The following is a 20,482-nucleotide window of genomic DNA, read 5'->3' on the forward strand; positions in this document are numbered from 1 at the left end:
ACACCACCACAACAGTAGCAAAGATTTGTGAAATGTAAAGAAAATAATACAGGGTTTTCTAAATATTTTAGAAATATACATCTGAAAATTGTGACATGCATTTGTATTCAGCCTCCCCTGAGTCAATACTTTGTAGGACCACCTATTCAGCAGTAATTGCAGGAAAGTCTTTTGGTGTACTTCTATCAGCTTTTTTTTTCCAAAATTTTTTTTGTAAACTAGCTCTAGCTGAGTGATATTGGATGTACGAGTCTGAACAACAATTTTCAAGTCTTTCCACAGATTCTCAATGGGATTCAGGTCAGGCCGCGTGTATCGCTGAAGCCTGGGGACGCTGCGCGGGACATCGGAAGGTGAATATAACCCGATTTTTTAATTTTAATTCTATTTTTTACAGGGATATGGTACCTAGAGCCCAGAGGACAGTCTCCTCTCCTCCGGACCGTGGGTACCATCCGCAAATTTTCTGCTTACTTTTTGCATGGTGGGCACAGCCACATGCGGAAAGTAAGCAGAACAAAGCATTCCTATGTGGGCGGAATCCCAGCTTTTCCGTAAAATAATGAGCAAGCTGCGGATTTTTCCGAGATGCGATTCCACCACGGGAAAATCTGCAGCATTAGCACAGCATTGCGGAATCCCATAGGAATGCATGGGATGCTGTTTTTTTTGCGGCAAAATCGCGTGTTAAAAACGTCGCGGAAAAAAACGCGACGTGTGAACGCAGCCTGAAGCTTCTCATAAAAGCATTACTGGTTCCTTACCTGCAGAGGATTATTTGGATTGAGTTCAATGCCAGTGACCAAATCACTGTGACTCCACAACAAGTGTATGCATTCCTCTGTGACTGTGCTGATTACTCTTATGGCGTCACCGGAGACACAGATGAGATACCTGATAAAACAAAACAAAACCATCACTGAAATTACAAGTTCAAGCACAAGCACTATAGCCAACTAGTGCAAGAGAAATATTCTGGAACAGCCATTTTTCGCTACAGTGCTCATTAAAGACAATCATCCCGATTCATCAAAAGCAAGGAAATCAGATTTCTGGCATAAATTGCTTTGAAAAGTCGCGAATTTTTTGGCACAACACATTTGTGCAAAACTTCAGCAAATCTTTGGTCTCTTCACCACAAGATGGGGAGAGCCTCAGGCCGTATAATTCATGACAAGCTGTGGTGTGCCTTATGCAAGATCTGTGCTGAAGAGCAGGGAGGTGAGCACCACGTGTAAAGACATTCCTGACTTATTAGAGGCGTGATTCCCTTAAAGGTGTTGACTGGTCCAGATCGATAAGTCTACAGTCAGTGTGTGACTCCAGACTTATGAATCCCCCCATCTGATGCATTGTACTCTGCATGGATTCGCCAGTTTCTGAGTCAGGACCTGAGGGAGTATGCATGTGTTGAAAAATAGAGAGGGAATGAATGGCACCAAGACCAAACCACCAAGCCTGCGATAACGGATGAACGGTAAAAAGTGAACAGTGGTATGCTAGCTTAGGGTTACTGGTGCACAGCATTGAAAAAACATCCAGACATAGAAAATTGTAGAAAGAAGCATCCACGACGCAAAACGGCCACCTCTATCCCCGCTACCCTCCTGCACCTGCTTGTCCCATGAACTGCGTCCAAATGCCTTGTATGGCTGAATAAAGGACTTCATTTATTACTGCTTATGGGCGAGTGCTGCATTTTTTTCTACAATTTTCTATTTCTGTATGTGTTATACCTACTCCCGGCCCGTGGGTGTGGCCTCTCTTGCATACATTTGTATAGAGCAAGGCCACGCCCTATAGTTGGCAACGACCAAGTCACTAGTCGAGGCACGGCCTCACTTCATACAAGTGAAAGGAGTGAGGCCACGTCCACTAGACGGTCTCTGGTGAGGAGCATGTTTAACTCATACATACCTCCGGTCCCAGCTCAGGAACCAGCGAAACCGTGCAGCTCACAGTGTATGGGCTGAGGGGATTCATAAGTTTGTAGTGACACAGAGTGACTGCAGACTCAGCAATTCTGACCGGACAACCACTCAACCCCTTAACGTCCGCCAATATGCCTTTTAACGGCAACAGTTAAGGGTACGTATGCCTCAGCGCCGCTGTTTACTTGCGCTGAGAAATAAGTGTATAGCACCTCCCAGAGTTGGAATTTCTCCAGAGTCTCGGCTCCTGGGGGTAGCTGAGACCCCAGAGAATATGATTCGGATCGTTTTTTTACCGACCCCGGGTCTGCGATCACAGTTATTCACAGAATGACGGCGACCGTAAAAAAAAAAATAAAAAAAAGTCTGAATTGCCATTAAAATTTCTTTGTCCTTTGATATGATCGAAGCATCTTCTTCCAGGAAGAAAAAAAGAAGATCTGCTGGCCAGCACCCGGTAACAATAGGAAATTTTTCCTATTGGTTCATTTTTGTCTATCACAGTGATCAAAATAAAAAAATTAAAAAAAAGTAAAATTCAACCCCCCTTTATCACCCCCTTAGTTAGGTAAAAATAAAAAGTATTTATTTCCATTTTTTTTATTAGGGTTGGGGCTAAAGTTAAGGTTGGGCTTACAGTTAGGTTTGTGATTAGTCGAAAGAAAGGGGAGAGGGGAAAAAGATAAGGCAGGTGGAATTGAGGCCAAGGGGTCACTAGTGCATCGCAAACGATGAATAGCGGATCCCAAGATCTGGCTACGAACTGAGGGACCTTGTAGTTTATCCGAGACACCATCAGGACAACATCCGGTGAGCTCCATCTCTGGAATATTTGATTGAAAATGGCGTGATTGAGACACCACTCACCCGATGCGAGACCCTGAAGACTCAAAATCGGCTGCCCAATTTTCCATCTTAGGTGTGTGTACGGCTGATATGGCGGAAACGAGCCGCTCTGCCTTTTGCAGAAGCCTTGTTACCGCTGCCATCACCTGTTTGCTGCGAGTCCCTCCTTGATGGTTTAAGTAAGCCACAGCAATGGCGTTGTCCGAATTTATACGGACCTGCTGGCCTACTAGGAAGGATTGCCAGCAGCAAACGGCAAGAAAAAAATTGCCCTGAGCTCCAGGAGATAGATGGAGAGTGTGACTACTTGGGCATTCCAGCGACACTGCGCTGAACGATGAAGGAAGACCACTCCTCAACCAAGGAGACTGGCGTCTGTAGTGAGAACCTGCCACTGGAGAGGAAGCAAGGACTTCCCTCGTAGGACTGACACTGATAACATCCGCCAGGTCAGGGACTGCCTCCCCTTGAGAGGCGGTAAAATGGTCCGGTCCAGGAAAATGGTCCCCATGTCCCAAGCCGACAAGAGGGCCTGCTGAAGTTGATCGGTATGGAATTGGGCGAAGGGGAATGTCTCTCCATGGTAGTAATTATCTTTCTCACCGTGTTTGCGTGGGCTTCCTCCCACATTCAAAAGACATACTGATAGGGAATTTAGATTGTGAGCCCCATCGGGGACAGTGATGATAATGTGTGCAAACTGTAAAGCGCTGCGGAATATGTTAGCGCTATATAAAAATAAAGATTATTATTCCTAGAGAGAAGCTGGTCGCTTTAGAGTGCGGATGCCTCAGCAGAGGGATAAGAACTTCTCATTTGGAAAGAAGACACGGGATTGTGCCATGTCAAACCTCAATCCCTGAAACACCAGGCGCTAAGCTGGGGTGAGGGAGGACTTCTCTGTTGACAATCCAGTCGAGACGGGCAAGAGTGTCTAAGGTGACCTGAAGACTCTGGTCGCAGTCTCAGCGGGACTCCATCCTGAAACGACAGATCCGAATATGAAGGTTCAATCGTTTGAGATCTAATATCGGACGGAGAGATCCGTCTATCTTCGGGACTACGAAAAGATTTGAGTAGAACCCTGAAAACCGATTGCTCTGGGAAACAGGTACGATTACTCCTGAGGGTAGCAGGGAGGAAACAGCCAGAAGAATCCCTGGAGCATGCGATGTCTTAGCGGGCAAAACCCTAAGAAACGTCCTCCCAGGAGGGAAGAAAAGTTGATTTTTTAATCAGACGCAACTATGTCTCTGACCCAGGCAAGGTCAACCACTAACAACCAAGTGTCCCAGAAGAGAAGAGGCCGGCCTCCCACCCTGGAAAGATTCCCGAGTGGTGGGTGACCCATCACGTTGAAGAGAACCTGTTGGAGCGAGACCCAGAGTGCTTGGAGGAGCAACCCTGTTGCCGACATTGGGATGCAGGTTTGAAGGATGGCTTCTTCCCCTCCCCTTGGGCGAAAGAGCCATCATGCTGAGAGGAAGTCCCTGAAGAGAAGGGCCGAAAGGAACAAAAAATGAAGTGACCTCTTCCTATTAAAAAGGATGTTCAGGCCTGAACTGGGGAAGAGAGGAGCTTTTTTCCCGCCGGTAGAATCCGAAACCATCTGATCCACTTTGGATCTGAAAAACCTAGAGCCTTGAAAGGTAAGGTTAGTGAGAGACTTTTTTTTTTTTTTTTTTTTTTTTTTTAGGTTGGATCAGTAATCCACACCTTCAATCAGAGGATGCAGCATATAGCAATGATGTTGCTATTTTCCCCAGCGGAGCAACTGGCCGCATCCAAGGAGGCGGTCAGAAGATATTTGCCAGCATGGGCAATCTGGTACGCCAAATCTGCCATCTCATCGGAAGGAGCTGTCGCTAAGATGCCCTGGCGAAGCACTCTTGCCCAGGCAGACATGGACTTTGCCACCCAGCCGGAGGCAAAGATGAGCCAAAGACTCAAACTGCCTATACGTAGTGTTCCTAAGAGACACACCGTCTGTCAGAGACAAGACGGTCTTTTAGGACAGGCGAGAAAGTCTTAGTTACTCACCGGTTAACGGTATTTTTCGGAGTCCATGACAGCACCACCTGAGAGGGGATCTGCCCTTCAGGAACAGGAAACCTACAGATACAAAAGGGCGGCACCTCTCCCACGCATCAGTTGGATTACAGAGCACAAGAGGACCTCCAAGGTTAATGCATGATTTATGTACAGTACTATTATCTAATTATTTATCACCAGTGGACATATATAAGAGGAAGACGTGCACACCCAAATTAACTAGGGAAGGGAATATACGGGTGCTGTCATGGACTCCGAAAAATACTGTTAACCGGTGAGTAAGACTTTATTCGGTCGTCCATGACAGCACCACCTGAGAGAATTACAGAGAGTAATAACTACTTTAGGGAGGGACTACAGCCTGCAGTACCCTTATACCAAAAGAGAGGTCTGCGGAAGCACCCAGGTCTAGCCTATAATGACTATAAAAGGTGCTCGGAGAGGACCAAGTAGCCGCCTTACATATCTGGTCAATGGAGACTTCCGATCTGTCAGCCCACGAGGTCGCTATGGCTCTGGTGGAATGCGCCCTCAGCTTTCCGGGTGTCGACCTGCCCTTTGAGGTGTATGCTATTGAAATAGCTTCTCTAATCCACCTGGCTAGTGTATTTTTTTACACCCTTTCCTAGGGCCTTGATGGGAGACAAATAGGGCATTATCTATCTTCAAGAGATCGGTAACTGCCAGATATTCTATGAGGCATCTCCTAACATCCAGGGTATGTAGTTTCTCTTCTTTCTCATTAGCTGGATTAGGGAGGAAGGATGGAAGGACTATTTCTTGTGTCCTATGAAAGCTAGAAACAACCTTAGGTAAGTATGCTGGGTCAGGCCTAAGTATTACCCTATCGTCTTTAAACTGTAAATAAGGAGGGCGTCTAGACAATGCCTGGATGTCGCTTAATCTGCGGGCTGACGTCAGAGCTACCAGGAAGGCTATTTTGAAGGACAGGTTTTTTTATGGAAGCTGATGAGATAGGTTCGACTGGAGCTTCCGTCATAGCCGTGAGCACTAGATTCAGGTCCCACGGCATGAGTCTATCCTTCACTATTGGCCTGGATCTACCTGCCACCTTAATGAACCTACTGAGCCAGTAATTACCCGTGATGTTGCAGCTAAAGAGGGCCCCCAAGGCTGATACTTGTACTTTAAGGGTACTAGTAGAAAGCCCCATGTCCAGACCTTTCTGTAGAAACTCTAAGATCTGAATTATAGACCCTGAATCCCAAGCGCCTACTCCCGAGTTCTGAAGGAATTTTTTCCAAATTCTGACGTAAATCTTTGTAGTAATAATTTTTCTACTTTGAAGAAGGGTGTTATTCAGGTCTGGGGAGAAGCCTTTGTCTATTAGCAGTGACCGTTCAAACTCCACGCCATCAGATGTAGGCCAGCCACCTGAGGATGGAAGACTGGGCTCTGGGATAGGAGATCCGGGATGTCCGGAAGAACCCAAGGATCGGACACAGACATGGTCCTGAGGCATGAGAACCATGCCCTCCTGGGCCAAAATGGAGCAATAACTATCACCCTTGCTCTATCCTTTCTGATTTTCCTCATCACCAGGGGTAGTAGAGATAGGGGAGGAAAGGCGTAGGCTAGCCTAAAGAGCCACTTTATCAGAAAGGCATCTACCGCCAGAGGATTCTCTCTGGGATTTAGGGAGCAGAAATGTCTTAAGGTACTGTCACACTTAGCGATGTACCAGCGATCCCGATCAGCGATATGACGCGGTCAGGATCACTGGTACATCGCTAAGTGGTCGCTAGTGAGCTGCCACACAGGCAGATCTCACCAGCGACATCGCTGGGGACGTGGGTCGCTACTTACCTGTCACACTAGGCGATCCTGCGTCCTCCCGCCCGGCTCCACGCGTCGCTCGTCGTCACAGCAGGAAGCGCCACAGGAAGCTGACGACGAGAAACAGTCCTGGACGTTCTCGCGCGATCAGCGATAACCAGCGGGGGAGCCGGTCGTAGGTAAGTATCAGACACAGCGATGTCGCTAGCAATATCGCTATAACGTCACAAGTTATAGCGATATTGCTAGCGATATCGCTTAGTGTGACATGCCCTTTAATTTCCAGTTTTCCCTTGTGGCGAAGAGGTCTACCTCCGGATGTCCCCACTTTTGTACAATCAGGTTGAAGATGGAGGTGTTTAGGGACCATTCTCCTTGCTTTAGCGTACTGCGGCTTAAAAGTCTGCCGTGATGTTTTCTTTCCCTTTTATATGTAGAGCTGTTAAGGATAGAAAATGCTGCTCTGCTAGTTGGAACAACCGTTCTGCTACAATCATCAGGGGTTTGGAACGAGTCCCACCTTGGTGGTTGATATAAGCCACGGTGACATGATTGTCGGAGAAAACCCGTACGTGATGGCCCTGTAGATACACAAGGAGCTTTTTAGCTGCCTGCTCCACTGATGTCAATTCTTTCAGGTTAGACGCCATTTCTATCTGATGGTGCTGCCATAGGCCCTGGACTAGTATCTCACCCATATGGGCCCCCCAACCGGAAGGGCTAGCATTCGTGGTGGCTATGCGGGTTATGTTATACTCCCAGGGTACCCCTCTGGATAAATTATCCTTGTCTAGCCACCACTGTAGGGACTCCCTTGTGTTTCGGGACAAGGTTAGCTGGCCTTCCAAGTAACCCCCAAGGACTTTTTGATGTAGTAAAACCTCGCCCTGTAGTATTCTAGCATGAAACTGGGCCCACTTGACTGCGGGGATACAGGACGAGAGAGAACCTAGAAGGGACATGGCTTTCCTGAGGGACATGGTGGGGTTATTGGAAGCGTTCAGGACCTGGTAGTGTAGGTGAACAAGCTTCTCAGGAGGCAGACGGCATTCCTGTTTCTCAGAATCTAGGATTAGGCCTAAGAATTGTTGGACTCTCATCGGTTGTAACCGAGATTTTTTGATGTTCAGCAACCATCCTAACCGCTCTAGGGCAGACATTGTCCTTTGTAGCTGTTCCAAACAATGATCTGCCGTTTTGCCTATAATAAGAAAGTCGTCCAGGTAGGGGACCACTAGAATGTCAGATTCACGCAGATGGGCCATGACCTCCGCTACCACTTTAGTAAATACTCGGGGAGCAACAGCCACTCCAAAGGGGAGGGCCGCATATTGGAAATGTCGAACTGACCCATCTAACTGAACCGCCACTCTGAGGAAACGCTGATGAGCTGCATGAATGGGTATATGGTAGTAGGCATCCTTTAAATCTAACACCACCATAAAGCAGTTTTGAAATAGCATTTTTATTGTGGATTTAATTGTCTCCATTTTGAACAGACGTATGACCAGAAACTCGTTGAGGGCCTGAAGGTTTATTATAGTCCTAAAGGAGCTGTCTGGCTTGCGGACCAGCAACAGAGGGCAGTAGAAACCCTTCTCCCATTCTCCCTCTGGAACCTCTGTTAGGACCTTCTTGCCACATAGATCATGAACCTCGGCCTCCAGGACAGCTTGTTCTGATGTGGAAGATCTGAGAGGGGTGACTTTATATCGATCTTGGAGAACTCAGGAGAATTGTAGTTGCAGTCCCGCAGCTATCACCCCCAGTATCCAGTTGCTATCGGAAATCAGCGACCAGGCTGGGTAGAAGGCAGCTAGTCTCCCTCCTACCGGGGCAACTAGTCATTGGGGCGGCTTTTTAGTGTCGCGAGCTGGACCTTCCTGGCGCCCCCGTCCTCCAAACATAAATCCTGTACCTTTCCTTCTTTTCTCATTCCATCTACCCTGATCTCTGGACAGCCTTCTATGGAAATATCCTTTCCTGGTAAAGGGATGTCTATAAGAAGGGTTCAGCAGACTGGGGAATTTCTTTTTATCATCCCCAGCTTTTTCTAATAGTGCGTCCAGGACGGGGCCAAATAGATATTCCCCCTCACAAGGAATGGAGCAGAGTCGAGACCTGGTCTGAATATCTCCCGGCCAGCACTTTAACCAGAGCGCCCTTCGCGCTGCATTAGACAGTCCCGCGGTTCTAGCCGCCATCCTTGCAGAGTCTGCTGAGGCATCGGCATTCTGGATGATCAGCAGATTTTTTCGAATGGAAGCTCTCGAGGTTCCGTCTTTTAGCTGGGAATCCAGTTGATCTAGCCAGACCATCATGGATCTGGCTGTGCATGTGGCAGCTATCGCTGGTCTTAGTGCGCCTGCTGACATCTCCCATGTTCCCTTTAGAAAAGAATCTTTTTTATCCATCGGATCTTTCAAGGAGGCCATATCGTCAAAGGGTATGGAGGATTTTTTGGACGCTTTGGCTACTGCCGCGTCCAACTTAGGGGCCTTATCCCATCTGCTTACTACTGGGTCATCAAAGGGGTACTTCCGCTTGAAGGCTGGTGGCATGGTGCCCCTTTTTTCAGGCCTCTTCCATTCTCTATCAGGCTCTGGACTTTATCATTTAATGGAAAAGCCCTGCGTTTTCTGGGGTCTAGACCCCGGAACATTATGTCCTGTGCTGAGAGATCCGGTTTTGTGTCTGCAACCCCCATGGTGGACCTTACTGCTTTAACTAGTCTATCCATTTGGTCTAAAGGAAAGCAGAACCGGCTAGAATCTTCATCCGAGGAAGAGGAGGCCGGGGAGTCTGAGGAGTTATCTTTCCTAGGGGCGACCGAGGACTCCGAGCTTGAGAAACTAGCTTCTCTTCTTCTAGAAGATTCCCCTTGAGATAGGGCCTTCATCTCTGTCCGGATTATCTCCCTCAGGCTTGTAGTGAAGTCAGGTGTCTCTTCCGCTACCTGCATAAACGGGGGAGAGTGTAAGGGCCTGACAGTCTACCCATGGACTCTTGTTCCCTATCAACCCCTACCGTCTGTCGCACGCATGGCTGACAACATTTTAGGGTGGCAATCTGGTAAGGGGCAACTACAGAGGGCACATTCCCTGTGCTTCTGTTTTCCCGTAGCTTTCCTCCCCTGCGAAAAAACATAAGGGAACTCTGCATCAGGGTACATTCACAGAGGTCTCTTACCCATGCAGATGAGGCAGGTACCGGATCACGGAGGGAGGCAGGGGGATTCTTTAGCCTGGAGGAACTTCCGCGGCTCTGTCCGCTCGTTCGTCTCTGTTTCTTTTGCTGGCCACTCGTATGGGGTTTCGTTGTGGCCTGTTTCTGCGGGCGCTCCTGCGCCTCATCCTGCTGGTCTATGGGGGCTTCCGTTGTATCCATTGTTGGGCTTTCGGAAGCACCCCAGCAGCGTCCCCGCCTGCCATATATGGCCTACTGGTGTCCGGGTCAGCAGGGTTCTGGCCGTGGCACCTCCCACCCGGGACCCTCCCGCGACCTCCACGCGCCGCGCCCCCCCCCCACCCGCCGGCGGCGACCCAGGACAGGTGCACACCCGCGGCACACACCGGAAGCCGGCCGGCACCCGCCTTCCGGTTTCGGCGTTCCCGGCCCCGCCCCTAACGCCGCGTCACCCACACTGCTCACCAGAGACCGCGGGAGCGCGCGGGAAGGAGCCGGCACGGCTCCCCCGGCCCGGAGAGCCTCCAGCCACCCATGCGCCTTCGCATACCTGCCGACCGGGCGCCAACGCCGACCCGGATGGGAATAGGACCGGACCCCGGGGGGGAAACGCACCAGCAGGGGCCCGGGGCATACATACCTGGTGCTGGCACTCTGGAGGCGGTTGTCCACTGGACCCTATGCTCCACCTGCTCCGTCCACTGCTGTGGTGACCTACCCGGCCCCACCGTGGCGCTTCCAGGGACCCCGCGCTGACCGAGATAGGAGATCCCCCCCAGCTACCTGGGTCGGACAGCCGGCCTGGGAATATCCTCGACGACTCCATGACAGACGATCTGTAGGAAGTTCTGTCCTCCAGGAAGAGGAAACCAACTGATGTGTGGGAGAGATGCCACCCCTTTGTATCTGTAGGTTTCCTGTTCCTGAAGGGCGGATCCCATGGACGACCGAATAAATCATCAGGTCCTCCTTAGGGGACTCTGCCCATCTACCAAAGAGGTCAGGGCAAAAGGGATAAAGAATGTCTAGCTGCTTCTTTCCCGGGAACGCTTTGTTCCCAGTGTTTAGCCACAATAGCTTCAAATTCCCTGTCATAGAGGAAAATCTGGGAGGGAAGTTTTACCCATTTGAAGGAAATGGGAGTGCTCCTGAGCAAGTGTCTCATTCTCCCTCAGATTCAGGGTTTGGGCAATTGCCAAGATAAGGCTATTGCCCACAGCCTGTGTCTTTGAGACCTGGTCCGAATTGGACTCAGACTGGGAATTTGCATCCGATCCAAAAGCCTAGGAAGAGGAGGCCATCCTAAAGGATGCTGAGGGACCCGGGGGACTGGAAAAACCCGCTTCCTGTGCTTAGCACCCAATCTGTCCCTGCAAAGGTCGTGGTCAGGTACATGCGAATCACCATGAGAGGCGTTCGGAGCACTGGTGGCAGCAGACAGATGTGAAAGACGTTCTCAGGACCAGGGACTGTGATAATTTTGTCAGGTCAGAGATCCACTGTGACATGGCAACAGCCCACTACGGGGGGAGGGGTGTGCTCTCATCCCAGGCGTTAAGAGTGCTCCTGTGGGATTCTTCTGCAGAGGACACAGGCGTACTGGATCATAGTCTGCTTAGAGGGGCAACAAGAAGCCTTCTAGGGTTGGGCATAAATCTGCTGGGAAGGGCAACAGAAAAAGAGAGAGAATAGATCTTACCTATATCAGGAATGACCAGCGGTGACCGTGTGGCTGCCTGTGTCCCCCTGTAACAGGCGTGGAGAGGCTCTGATCAGTAGCGCAGAGGAAATCCTATCTGCCGAGGCACAAGCTAAAAGCGGACAATCGGCTGTGCTGAGCCCCAGCAAGCACAACGCACTGCGGAGGGCGTACCTGAAAAAGCCGGCTGGTGAGAAGTGGAAGAACCCCTCTGAGGGACGACGGAGCTGTCCCTCCTGGAATGTGCCCCCACTTTGGCATTCCCCCAGGCCATAAAAAGCCATGCAATGTATATATGTAATTAAAAACCAAGAACAAACCCTTTGAAGCTCTTCACACAAGGGTGCAAACTTTTTTTTGCAGCTGCAGCCAGCTGGCTCTTTGTCTGAGAAAAGCACATGGAAACACTGTCATACAACAAGTCACAGCAGGCTCTGAGGTATTGAATCTGGAAAATGACCTACAATAACAGAATGCAATATCTCTGAGCCTAGCCGAACACATTAGAATCAGTGTTCCTTTCCCCACGCGCCCATATTATTTAGTCACCTCCAGAAATCTGCATTATGGAATTATAAAGCATCGCTAACAGGAATTACATATGGTAGACATATTTAGTCAATCTGCGCAGATAAAATCCAGCAGAACCCATTGGCAGTGCCACCGAACCACTCAAAACTTCAGGCGGAAAGTTATAGGCCATTCACGATTCTGGGCAGAAAGTCATTCTCAGACATGGGAGGAGAGATTCAGCCCAGCCCAGGGGAGGCAGTAGAGTGTGGGAGGGAACAGCCTGGGAGATATAAGGCAGACCCTCATTTTGGACTTAAGTTTTCTAATGGCCAGAGGATACGTTAGCTGATGCAGCCAGGAAAGCCTGTAATTAAGATTTGGACTTGTGATCCATCAGCGCCTCCCTGTGGTCACAAGCTTCGCAACACGGTAATTGCAACCTATCTATACCCTATCCTTGTACTACACTTGTGATTGTATACTGTTCTTATAAATATATACTTGTATATTTCTAGTGCGCCTATTCGGCTATTAAATATAAAATTAACCTTGGGCTGCTCTTTTATGTTGATTCATGAATCCCCACGTCCGCACACTCTGTTGGTCAATTGTATGCTACCCAGGTTGGTTTCTGACCCGATATAAGCCTGTTGTCGGACGGGGATTATGTTTAATGAGGAACTGGTGGCAGCATACAGTATTGTTTTAGTGAGGAATTCTGTCAGTGACGGCCGGGAGGTTTAAATATATATCCCCAGTCTGGGCTGGTGATATACATCCTCCCTCACTAACTCGTACCTAAAAGGGAAGCCTTTCCGGCAACCACTTGCCCTCGGTGCAGTTTCCTGACTTACCTGGAGCAAGTGGTGGCGCCAGAGTGACGATCTCTGCAGGTCCTTCTCTCCCCTTCCCCTAAGGTGAGTGAAGTTGCCGCCCCCTTCCCCTGTGAGATCCCTCACACCCTCCAAAAGGTTGAAAAACTGGGGGTGTGTACTGGCATGGAGCTCCGTGAACTGCCAAGGCAATCCTGTCTGCATAGGCACAATGCTGTAGCGGAGCATCGGCTGTGCTGAGCCCAGGTAAGCACGACGAGGCGGTGGGCGTACCTAAAAAGCCGGCTGGTGAGAGAAGTGAAAGTACCCCTCTGATTGGCCGAATTGCCAGGGGCGTGTACCTGGGAGAGGAAGCTTCATGATAGGAGCATAAGCATGACGGGAAGACGTGTGGCCAGGTCTGCAGCCAAGGGAAGCCCATCTGCTGGCTGAAATGGGCGTGATTAAAAATTGCAGTGGTCAGTTGCCAGAAGAAGCCGGGAGAGAGGTGGATGGGGGGGTCACTGGATTATTATTATTATTTATATAGCACCATTGATTCCATGGTGCTGTACATGAGAATAGTAAATCCTCATTCCCGCACCATCTTCGGACAGTGCAGAAGACGGCATCAACCCCTTTGCAAGAAGGGTGGGGGCCACAGTCTTCCACTCAGCCCTCTCCGAGGAAAGGGGTGAGGTGGGGAATAGGCAAAGGACCAACCACCGGGAATCACCCCTAAAGGTGACAGGGGATAAGGTCCTGCCTGCGGGTCCGAGAGTGGGCGATGTGGGTGACACCACACTGCTCTCTCGGTCACATGAATGTGGGAAAACAGGGTGTGAAATTAAACAGTTACCATGCGCAGATGAAGCTCCTGAAAAACAAAGGAAAAAAGATTAATAAAACAACAGGTGTCCTTAAAAGGAAAAAACTGTGGATCTGGGATCAGATCCAGGTCCACCTCCTACAGACACCATTTTCGTTTTTTTGACCAGAGTCAGCAACAAACACCCATGTTACCTGTGTCCCCAATGATGCAATAAAGAAACAGACTTATAGGGAAAAGGAGTGGTCCAAAACGTGCATTTATTTCAACCCCTTAATGACCGCCAATACGCCTTTTTACTGACCTGAGATATAAGACAATAACATCCCCCATACAGCTGACAATCCAACAGCTGTCGGCTGTACGCTTATGTAGGGAAGTTGGACTGACGGACAGACTTGCCTGTAGTGAGAGGCAGAGGTGTAGCACAGTGTAGGTGTGAAACCGCTGAGATAAAGAGAAAAGGGTGCAGCATGATAGTTTGACCATTAGAAGGCAGTGGAGAGTGTAAGAGTTGGACTGAATAACTGCCATTGGTCAGAGAAACTGTCAGGTGATAGTAGGCGGAGTTACCAGGACTGGGAGTATAAAAGGCTGAGGGAAGGTTCAGTCAGCGAGGGGAGCACACTAGAGAGGAAGTTCTGTTGCAGAGATAGACAGTAGAAAGGCTCCACAGAGGACTGACAGTTGAGGCGGCCACGGGGGGTGGCCCAGAGGACGGTAGCTGCAGACGAAGACGGCCTGTGGGTATTGAACGGACGGTATACTCAGGACGCCACGATTATAGTAACAAAGGAAGTGAAGGTACCCGGGTCTGTGTACAAGAGAAGTGTAAAGTTGCTGTGGTCAATTGCAGTGGTCGTCAGAAAGACGGCCAATAAAAACGGACCTGTTGAATACAAACTCTGTCTCAGTTTCGTGTCTGTCTGCGGCAAGAAGTGGGTCACCCCCCCCAGTCTGTTACCCCTTCCTAAACTTGGCATAGTCAGCAGAATAATTGCTGCAAATACAACACCTTCAGCAGCAAGCCTGCCACAAAGTACCAAAGGATCCCAAGCTGTACGGGGTGAAGATTTTATTTTTCCTGTGGATTACAAATTGGGACTTCGGATTGCTGGCTGTCATTAAGTGGAGCCAGAGCAGAAAAATGTTCTGTCAAAATGGCTGTGGCATTTCAGCGTCAGGAAGAGACACAGGAGCTTGCAGCCATGCTCGACAATCTAGGACTATGTCACATCCACCCCAAGGGGGGAGCGGTCTACATCAGGAGACAGCCGCCCTCCCATGCTGGACCTTGGAAAATGGGTGGAGAGGCCGACCAACGCCCCATCCACGAGCAGGAGTGGCCCAGGTGAAGAGACTGGGTGCAGCTGCTTGGCGCCATTGTGCTTCGGGAACTCGGGCGAGATGCGACGCTGCAGCTGCCGTGGCCTCGGACGCCTGGAGTGGAAATGGCGTCAGGAGGTTGAATCCCGTTGGGAGACCTGCCCCTGGGAGCCATTCTCGATACCCCAGACCTTGTTGGAACTACCGCTGGAACAAGCGGCACGAGTTCACCCCGCGGAACCATCGGGCCTGGAGGCCGGCCCTGCCGGATGGCAGGGTGAAGACCAACAGCCACTAAAAGAGCTGCGGGAAAGCCTGCCGGGAGCAGCGACGCCGGGGGGAGGTGAGCGTTCCCCCGGGCCAGTCGGCGGCACTGCAGACAGATCTGGCCCCAAAGCCCAGTGCACCAGACAGGTCCCCGGGCACTGACACCGGCCCTCGGCCCCCTTGGCCGACCTCCCGCTCTCCAGCAACTATGGCCCTGGATGACTTCACGGCTCCTGACAACCATCCCGAGCTGCCCCCGCCTGGCGGCGCTGAACCACCCTGCGGACGCCCCTGCTGCTCTCCATCTTCCGGCCGCGGCCTATTCATCGGAGCCTGCTGCCATTTCGGGCCCTCCGCAGATCACCGAGGCCTACTTACCGGCATTCGCGGCCGCCGCTGTCTCATCCGCGGCCTCGGCTGCGGCCTACTCACCGGAGCCCACGGCCGCCTTGATCCCGGCTGCGGCCGACTCCACAGCCTACCCGATGACACCTGTGGCCGTTTCTGTCCCATCCGCTACTCCGGTTGCGGCCTGCTGCCCAATGTCTGTGGCAGCCTCTGCTCCACTCTCGGTTGCGGCCCGCCCACCGGACCCTCCGCTTGGGTTTCAGAGATTATTGAGAAGAAAAAGGCCAAAGAGCGGGAGGTGTGGGCGCTGCTCCATGAGAAAGGGGAGGCCGCCATGTCCACTCCTCGGTCGTACGGTCGGCTGGTGTATATGGATACCGGCAAAGGGCTACGGCTTTATTCAAGACGTCACCACCGGCTACAAAATTTATCTGAACGCGGCCTCAATCAAGCACGGCTGGGTTCCACGGGAGGGAGGCCTAGTCTTCTATTACAAAGAGTATTGCCCCCGTGGCTACTATGCTGTGGCCATCATCACCTACCCTGAGGGGTACGAGCCCCCATAAAGAGACGAGGACTCCTGGGTCTAAAAGTCAGGGACACTCGAGGTTCAGAGATACTACAGGCATCCCAGACACTCTACGGCTGTGGAATCCCCTATTATGGCGAGACATCGGCCGCCAGGAGGTGGCCCGGAGTACCTATTACAATGGACTGCCGGGACTGCAGTGCACCGTTGCACAATGAGGGGACTGTTCTGCGTCCCCATGGGGTAGAATACCCTACTCCTGGTGCAGCAGGGATGCCTAGAGGGAGTGTTCTTTTTAAAGGAAGGGGGGGGAACACCCCTGTCCTCATATGGTTAACATTTTAGAGAGTATCGTTTTGTTTTTAAAAAAAAAAAAAGGTTCTGATAAACACGTATTACAGTAAACATGGAAAGATGTGCAGTAAATTTGAAATGTTGAAGTGTTATTAAAAAAAATAAAATAAAAGTGTGTTCAACAGGTCCCGGGTACTTGGAGTTTGCCGACCATGAATTATTTAAGTTGGCAGGACAAAGAGACAAGTGGATGCAGACAAACAGTGGTCCTTAAGTCAGGCCCCCAGTACACGTACCCCCAAAAGAATAAAAGGATGATGACCTGTTAGGCCCTGTTAGGGCCTCAGGTATGGCGGTCTGAATGGAAAAGGGTCACAGAAAAGGAGAAAGGTGGAAAGTACACTCCTGTAGAATAGTGCAAGAGTGTCAAGAACGACAATGGATAAAGGAAGGGGGAGTGTAGGGAAGTTGGACTGACGGACAGACTTGCCTGTAGTGAGAGGCAGAGGTGTAGCACAGTGTAGGTGTGAAACCGCGGAGGTAAAGAAAAAAGGGTGCAGCATGATAGTTTGACCATTAGAGGGCAGTGGAGAGTAAGAATGGGACTGAATAACTGCCATTGGTCAGAGAAACTGTCAGGTGATAGTGGGCGGAGTTACCAGGACTGGGAGTATAAAAGGCTGAGGGAAGGTTCTGGAAGGTTCTGGAAGGTTCAGTCAGCGAGGGGGGCACACTAGAGAGGAAGTTCTGCTGCGGAGATAGAGACAGTAGAAAGGCTCCACAGAGGACTGACAGTTGAGGCGGTCACGGGGGGTGGCCCAGAGGACGGTAGCCGCAGGCGAAGACGGCCTGTGGGTATTGAACGGACGGTGTACTCAGACTGGTGAAGCGCTGTGGTGGATTGGCCTAGGGCAGCCACAGTGAAAAGAGCCACAAGGGACGCCACGATTATAGTAACAAAGGAAGTGAAGGTACCCGGGTCTGTGTACAAGAGAAGTGTAAAGTTGCTGTGGTGAATTGCGGTGGTCGTCAGAAAGACGGCCAATAAAAACGGACCTGTTGAATGCAAACTCTGTCTCAGTCTCTTGTCTGTCTGCGGCAAGAAGCGGGTCACCCCCCATCCCTGTCGGTTAAACTTTCCCCTATCCTACACTTATAGCTGACAACTTGCTGCATCAGCCAGGGTCAGTGTTGGCACCGTCCATATCTGTTTAACCCCTTAGGTGCTGTTGTCAATAGTGACTACATCATATAAATGGTTAACAGAGTGTGGGGGCTTCCTCTTTAACCCCACTGGCATCCTGAGATCATGATTGTGTGACCCTGATGTTTGCCATGGCAATTCACAGCCAAATAACGGCCTTAGAGTCTGCCGGCTACAGCGGCCTGTTCAGAAGTCAGCGACATTTAAGTGTTAAAAATACATTTTTTTTTATTCATGTTATGCCACTTTAAATTCATTCCTTATCACCTGAAGGGTTAATAAACTAGGTGACAGCAGTTTTCAATGTGTCGAGGGGTGCTGTTTTTAAAATGATCTCACTTTGAGGTTTTCAAAAGTCACGTCAAACCTGAATAGGTCCCTCAAAAAATAAGTTGTGTAAATTTCCTTGAAAAAAATGAAAAAATTACCGATACATTTTTAAACCTCCTAAAAGGCTAACAAAATAAAATAACATTTCACAAATGGTGCTGAAGTAAAGCAGACGTGTGGGAAATATTATTTATGAATGTTTTGCTGTGATATGACTATCTGGATTAAAGGAATAATCAAAGTTTGAAAACTGCAAATTTTTTACATTTTTTGTCAAATTTCTGACATTTGTTATAAACAAACACAAAACATAGAAATAAATTTACCATTAACATAAAGTACAACATGTCACGAAAAAACAATATCAAAATCATTGGGATTTGTTGAAGCATTCCAGAGTTATTACCACATAAAGGGACACTGGTATATGTTGGGATAGTCAAAAGAGCTGTCACTGTTGCAGCCTGTGCCCCCAGAATGAAAAGAAGTGTTATCAGTGACACACGTTCCAGGGGCTGGGCTAGTCCGAGCAGGGACTGTCACTTCCAATGTATGATCAGTAGGATCTTGTCACTGAGCAGAGACAATGCGCTCCTTGGCTGGCTCGTCACTTCTCATCAGAGCCGGCAAAAGAGCGCACAGTCAGTACGCATTGTTAGAAGATGAAATATAAACACATGGGCCATGCACACAGCAAGGGCCCGTCACACATAGCGATCTGCAGCATGTCCACATCGGACATGACATTTCTAAATCCTGCTCATATAGGTACTATACACATGATCAGGTTTTTAAATACATCAGTTAGGGTCTGCCCTAATATGGGTTACCTTGACATTTGGTGGAGCGGCTTAGTATACATTTTTTGCAAAAAAAAGGATCAACCAAATACCCTGTTTTATCATCTTTTTACTAGCACTTGCTGTTTACTGTTACTTCTTTACAACAGAGTATTCTTATATGTTTGCTTTTCAGTGTTTCATTGTTAGTAGATTACCCAGCATGCAGGAAAAGCAGAGACCGCACCGCCCCCGCAAGTGACACCGTTTGTGGGGCTGGTCTCTGCATTTCATGCACTGGCTGTGCGGCTCTTTTTTTGGCTCAACTACTGAGCATGCATTACAATTCACAACTGACAAGTGGTAACCCAGCCCCAGAAGCGGAATCACTGTCCATGGTTTGTTTCAGGGTGGGGGCAGAGGCTACAATAGTGACCGCAGCCTCTGCATCCTGATAATGGCTCGCTTGAGTACCCAGCATGCACCGGGGGGGGGGGGTCATAAATGAAGCTAACAGGAAGTAAAAAAAAATAATAAAGTGGTTAATCTAGTGAGGGCATGGTAGGGATTTTTTTTTTTTAATGTAAGCATATTAGAAAAGAGATTAGATGACTACAATACACATTTAGGGGTAAAATGTCAGATTTGGAACACCCCTTTAAGATGGGAACTCAGAAAGACAGGTAAGATTTACAAAACTTAATGGTAGAACATCCCAGCCTCATCCAATAGAAGAACAACAGCGTTCCTATGTGAAATGTTTTACAATTTGAGGAGGCTGATGGCAAGGTCACATTCTCCTCCACCAGCTGCCATTGTATGGTCACATGAGCTGGGCAGTGTGAGAGGAAAGCTGCATGGAGGAGGCTGATTGTCTGGTCACATTCTCCTCCACCAGCAGCCATTGTATGGTCACCAGTGCTGGGCAGTGTGTGAGGAAAGCTGCATGGAGGAGGCTGATGGTCTGGTCACACGCTCCTCCACCAGCAGCCATTGTATGGTCACAAGTGCTGGTCAGTGTGTGAGGGAAGCTGCATGGAGGAGGCTGATGGTTTGTTTACATGCTTCTCCACCAGCAGCCATTGTATGGACACCAGTGCTGGGCTGGGCGGAGACGGGGGGAGGGCGCGGAGGGGCTGAGCGGAGACGGGGGGAGGACGCGGAGGGGCTGAGCGGAGACGGGGGGAGGACGCGGAGGGGCTGAGCGGAGACGGGGGGAGGACGCGGAGGGGCTGAGCGGAGACGGGGGGAGGACGCGGAGGGGCTGAGCGGAGACGGGGGGAGGACGCGGAGGGGCTGAGCGGAGACGGGGGGAGGACGCGGAGGGGCTGAGCGGAGACGGGGGGAGGACGCGGAGGGGCTGAGCGGAGACGGGGGGGGGGAGGACGCGGAGGGGCTGAGCGGAGACGGGGGGGGGAGGACGCGGAGGGGCTGAGCGGAGACGGGGGGGGGAGGACGCGGAGGGGCTGAGCGGAGACGGGGGGGGGAGGACGCGGAGGGGCTGAGCGGAGACGGGGGGGGGAGGACGCGGAGGGGCTGAGCGGAGACGGGGGGGGGGAGGACGCGGAGGGGCTGAGCGGAGACGGGGGGGGGGAGGACGCGGAGGGGCTGAGCGGAGACGGGGGGGGGAGGACGCGGAGGGGCTGAGCGGAGACGGGGGGGGGAGGACGCGGAGGGGCTGAGCGGAGACGGGGGGGGGAGGACGCGGAGGGGCTGAGCGGAGACGGGGGGGGGAGGACG

General features: G+C 50.5%; 1 protein-coding gene across 1 annotated transcript in view; it reads right to left on the reverse strand.

Annotated features, from left to right (window-relative positions):
* WDR75 (WD repeat domain 75) overlaps positions 1-20,482 on the reverse strand; it is a 120,738-nt gene that overhangs the window by 92,509 nt on the left and 7,747 nt on the right. The window contains exon 2 of the mRNA XM_073558124.1: positions 765-894. Coding sequence (XP_073414225.1) covers positions 765-894 — 130 coding nt within the window. The remainder of the gene's footprint in view (positions 1-764; positions 895-20,482) is intronic.

Source organism: Dendrobates tinctorius, unplaced genomic scaffold (genome assembly GCF_039654945.1).
Source record: "Dendrobates tinctorius isolate UK_male_01 unplaced genomic scaffold, ASM3965494v1 ptg000254l, whole genome shotgun sequence".
NCBI lineage: Eukaryota > Metazoa > Chordata > Amphibia > Anura > Dendrobatidae > Dendrobates > Dendrobates tinctorius.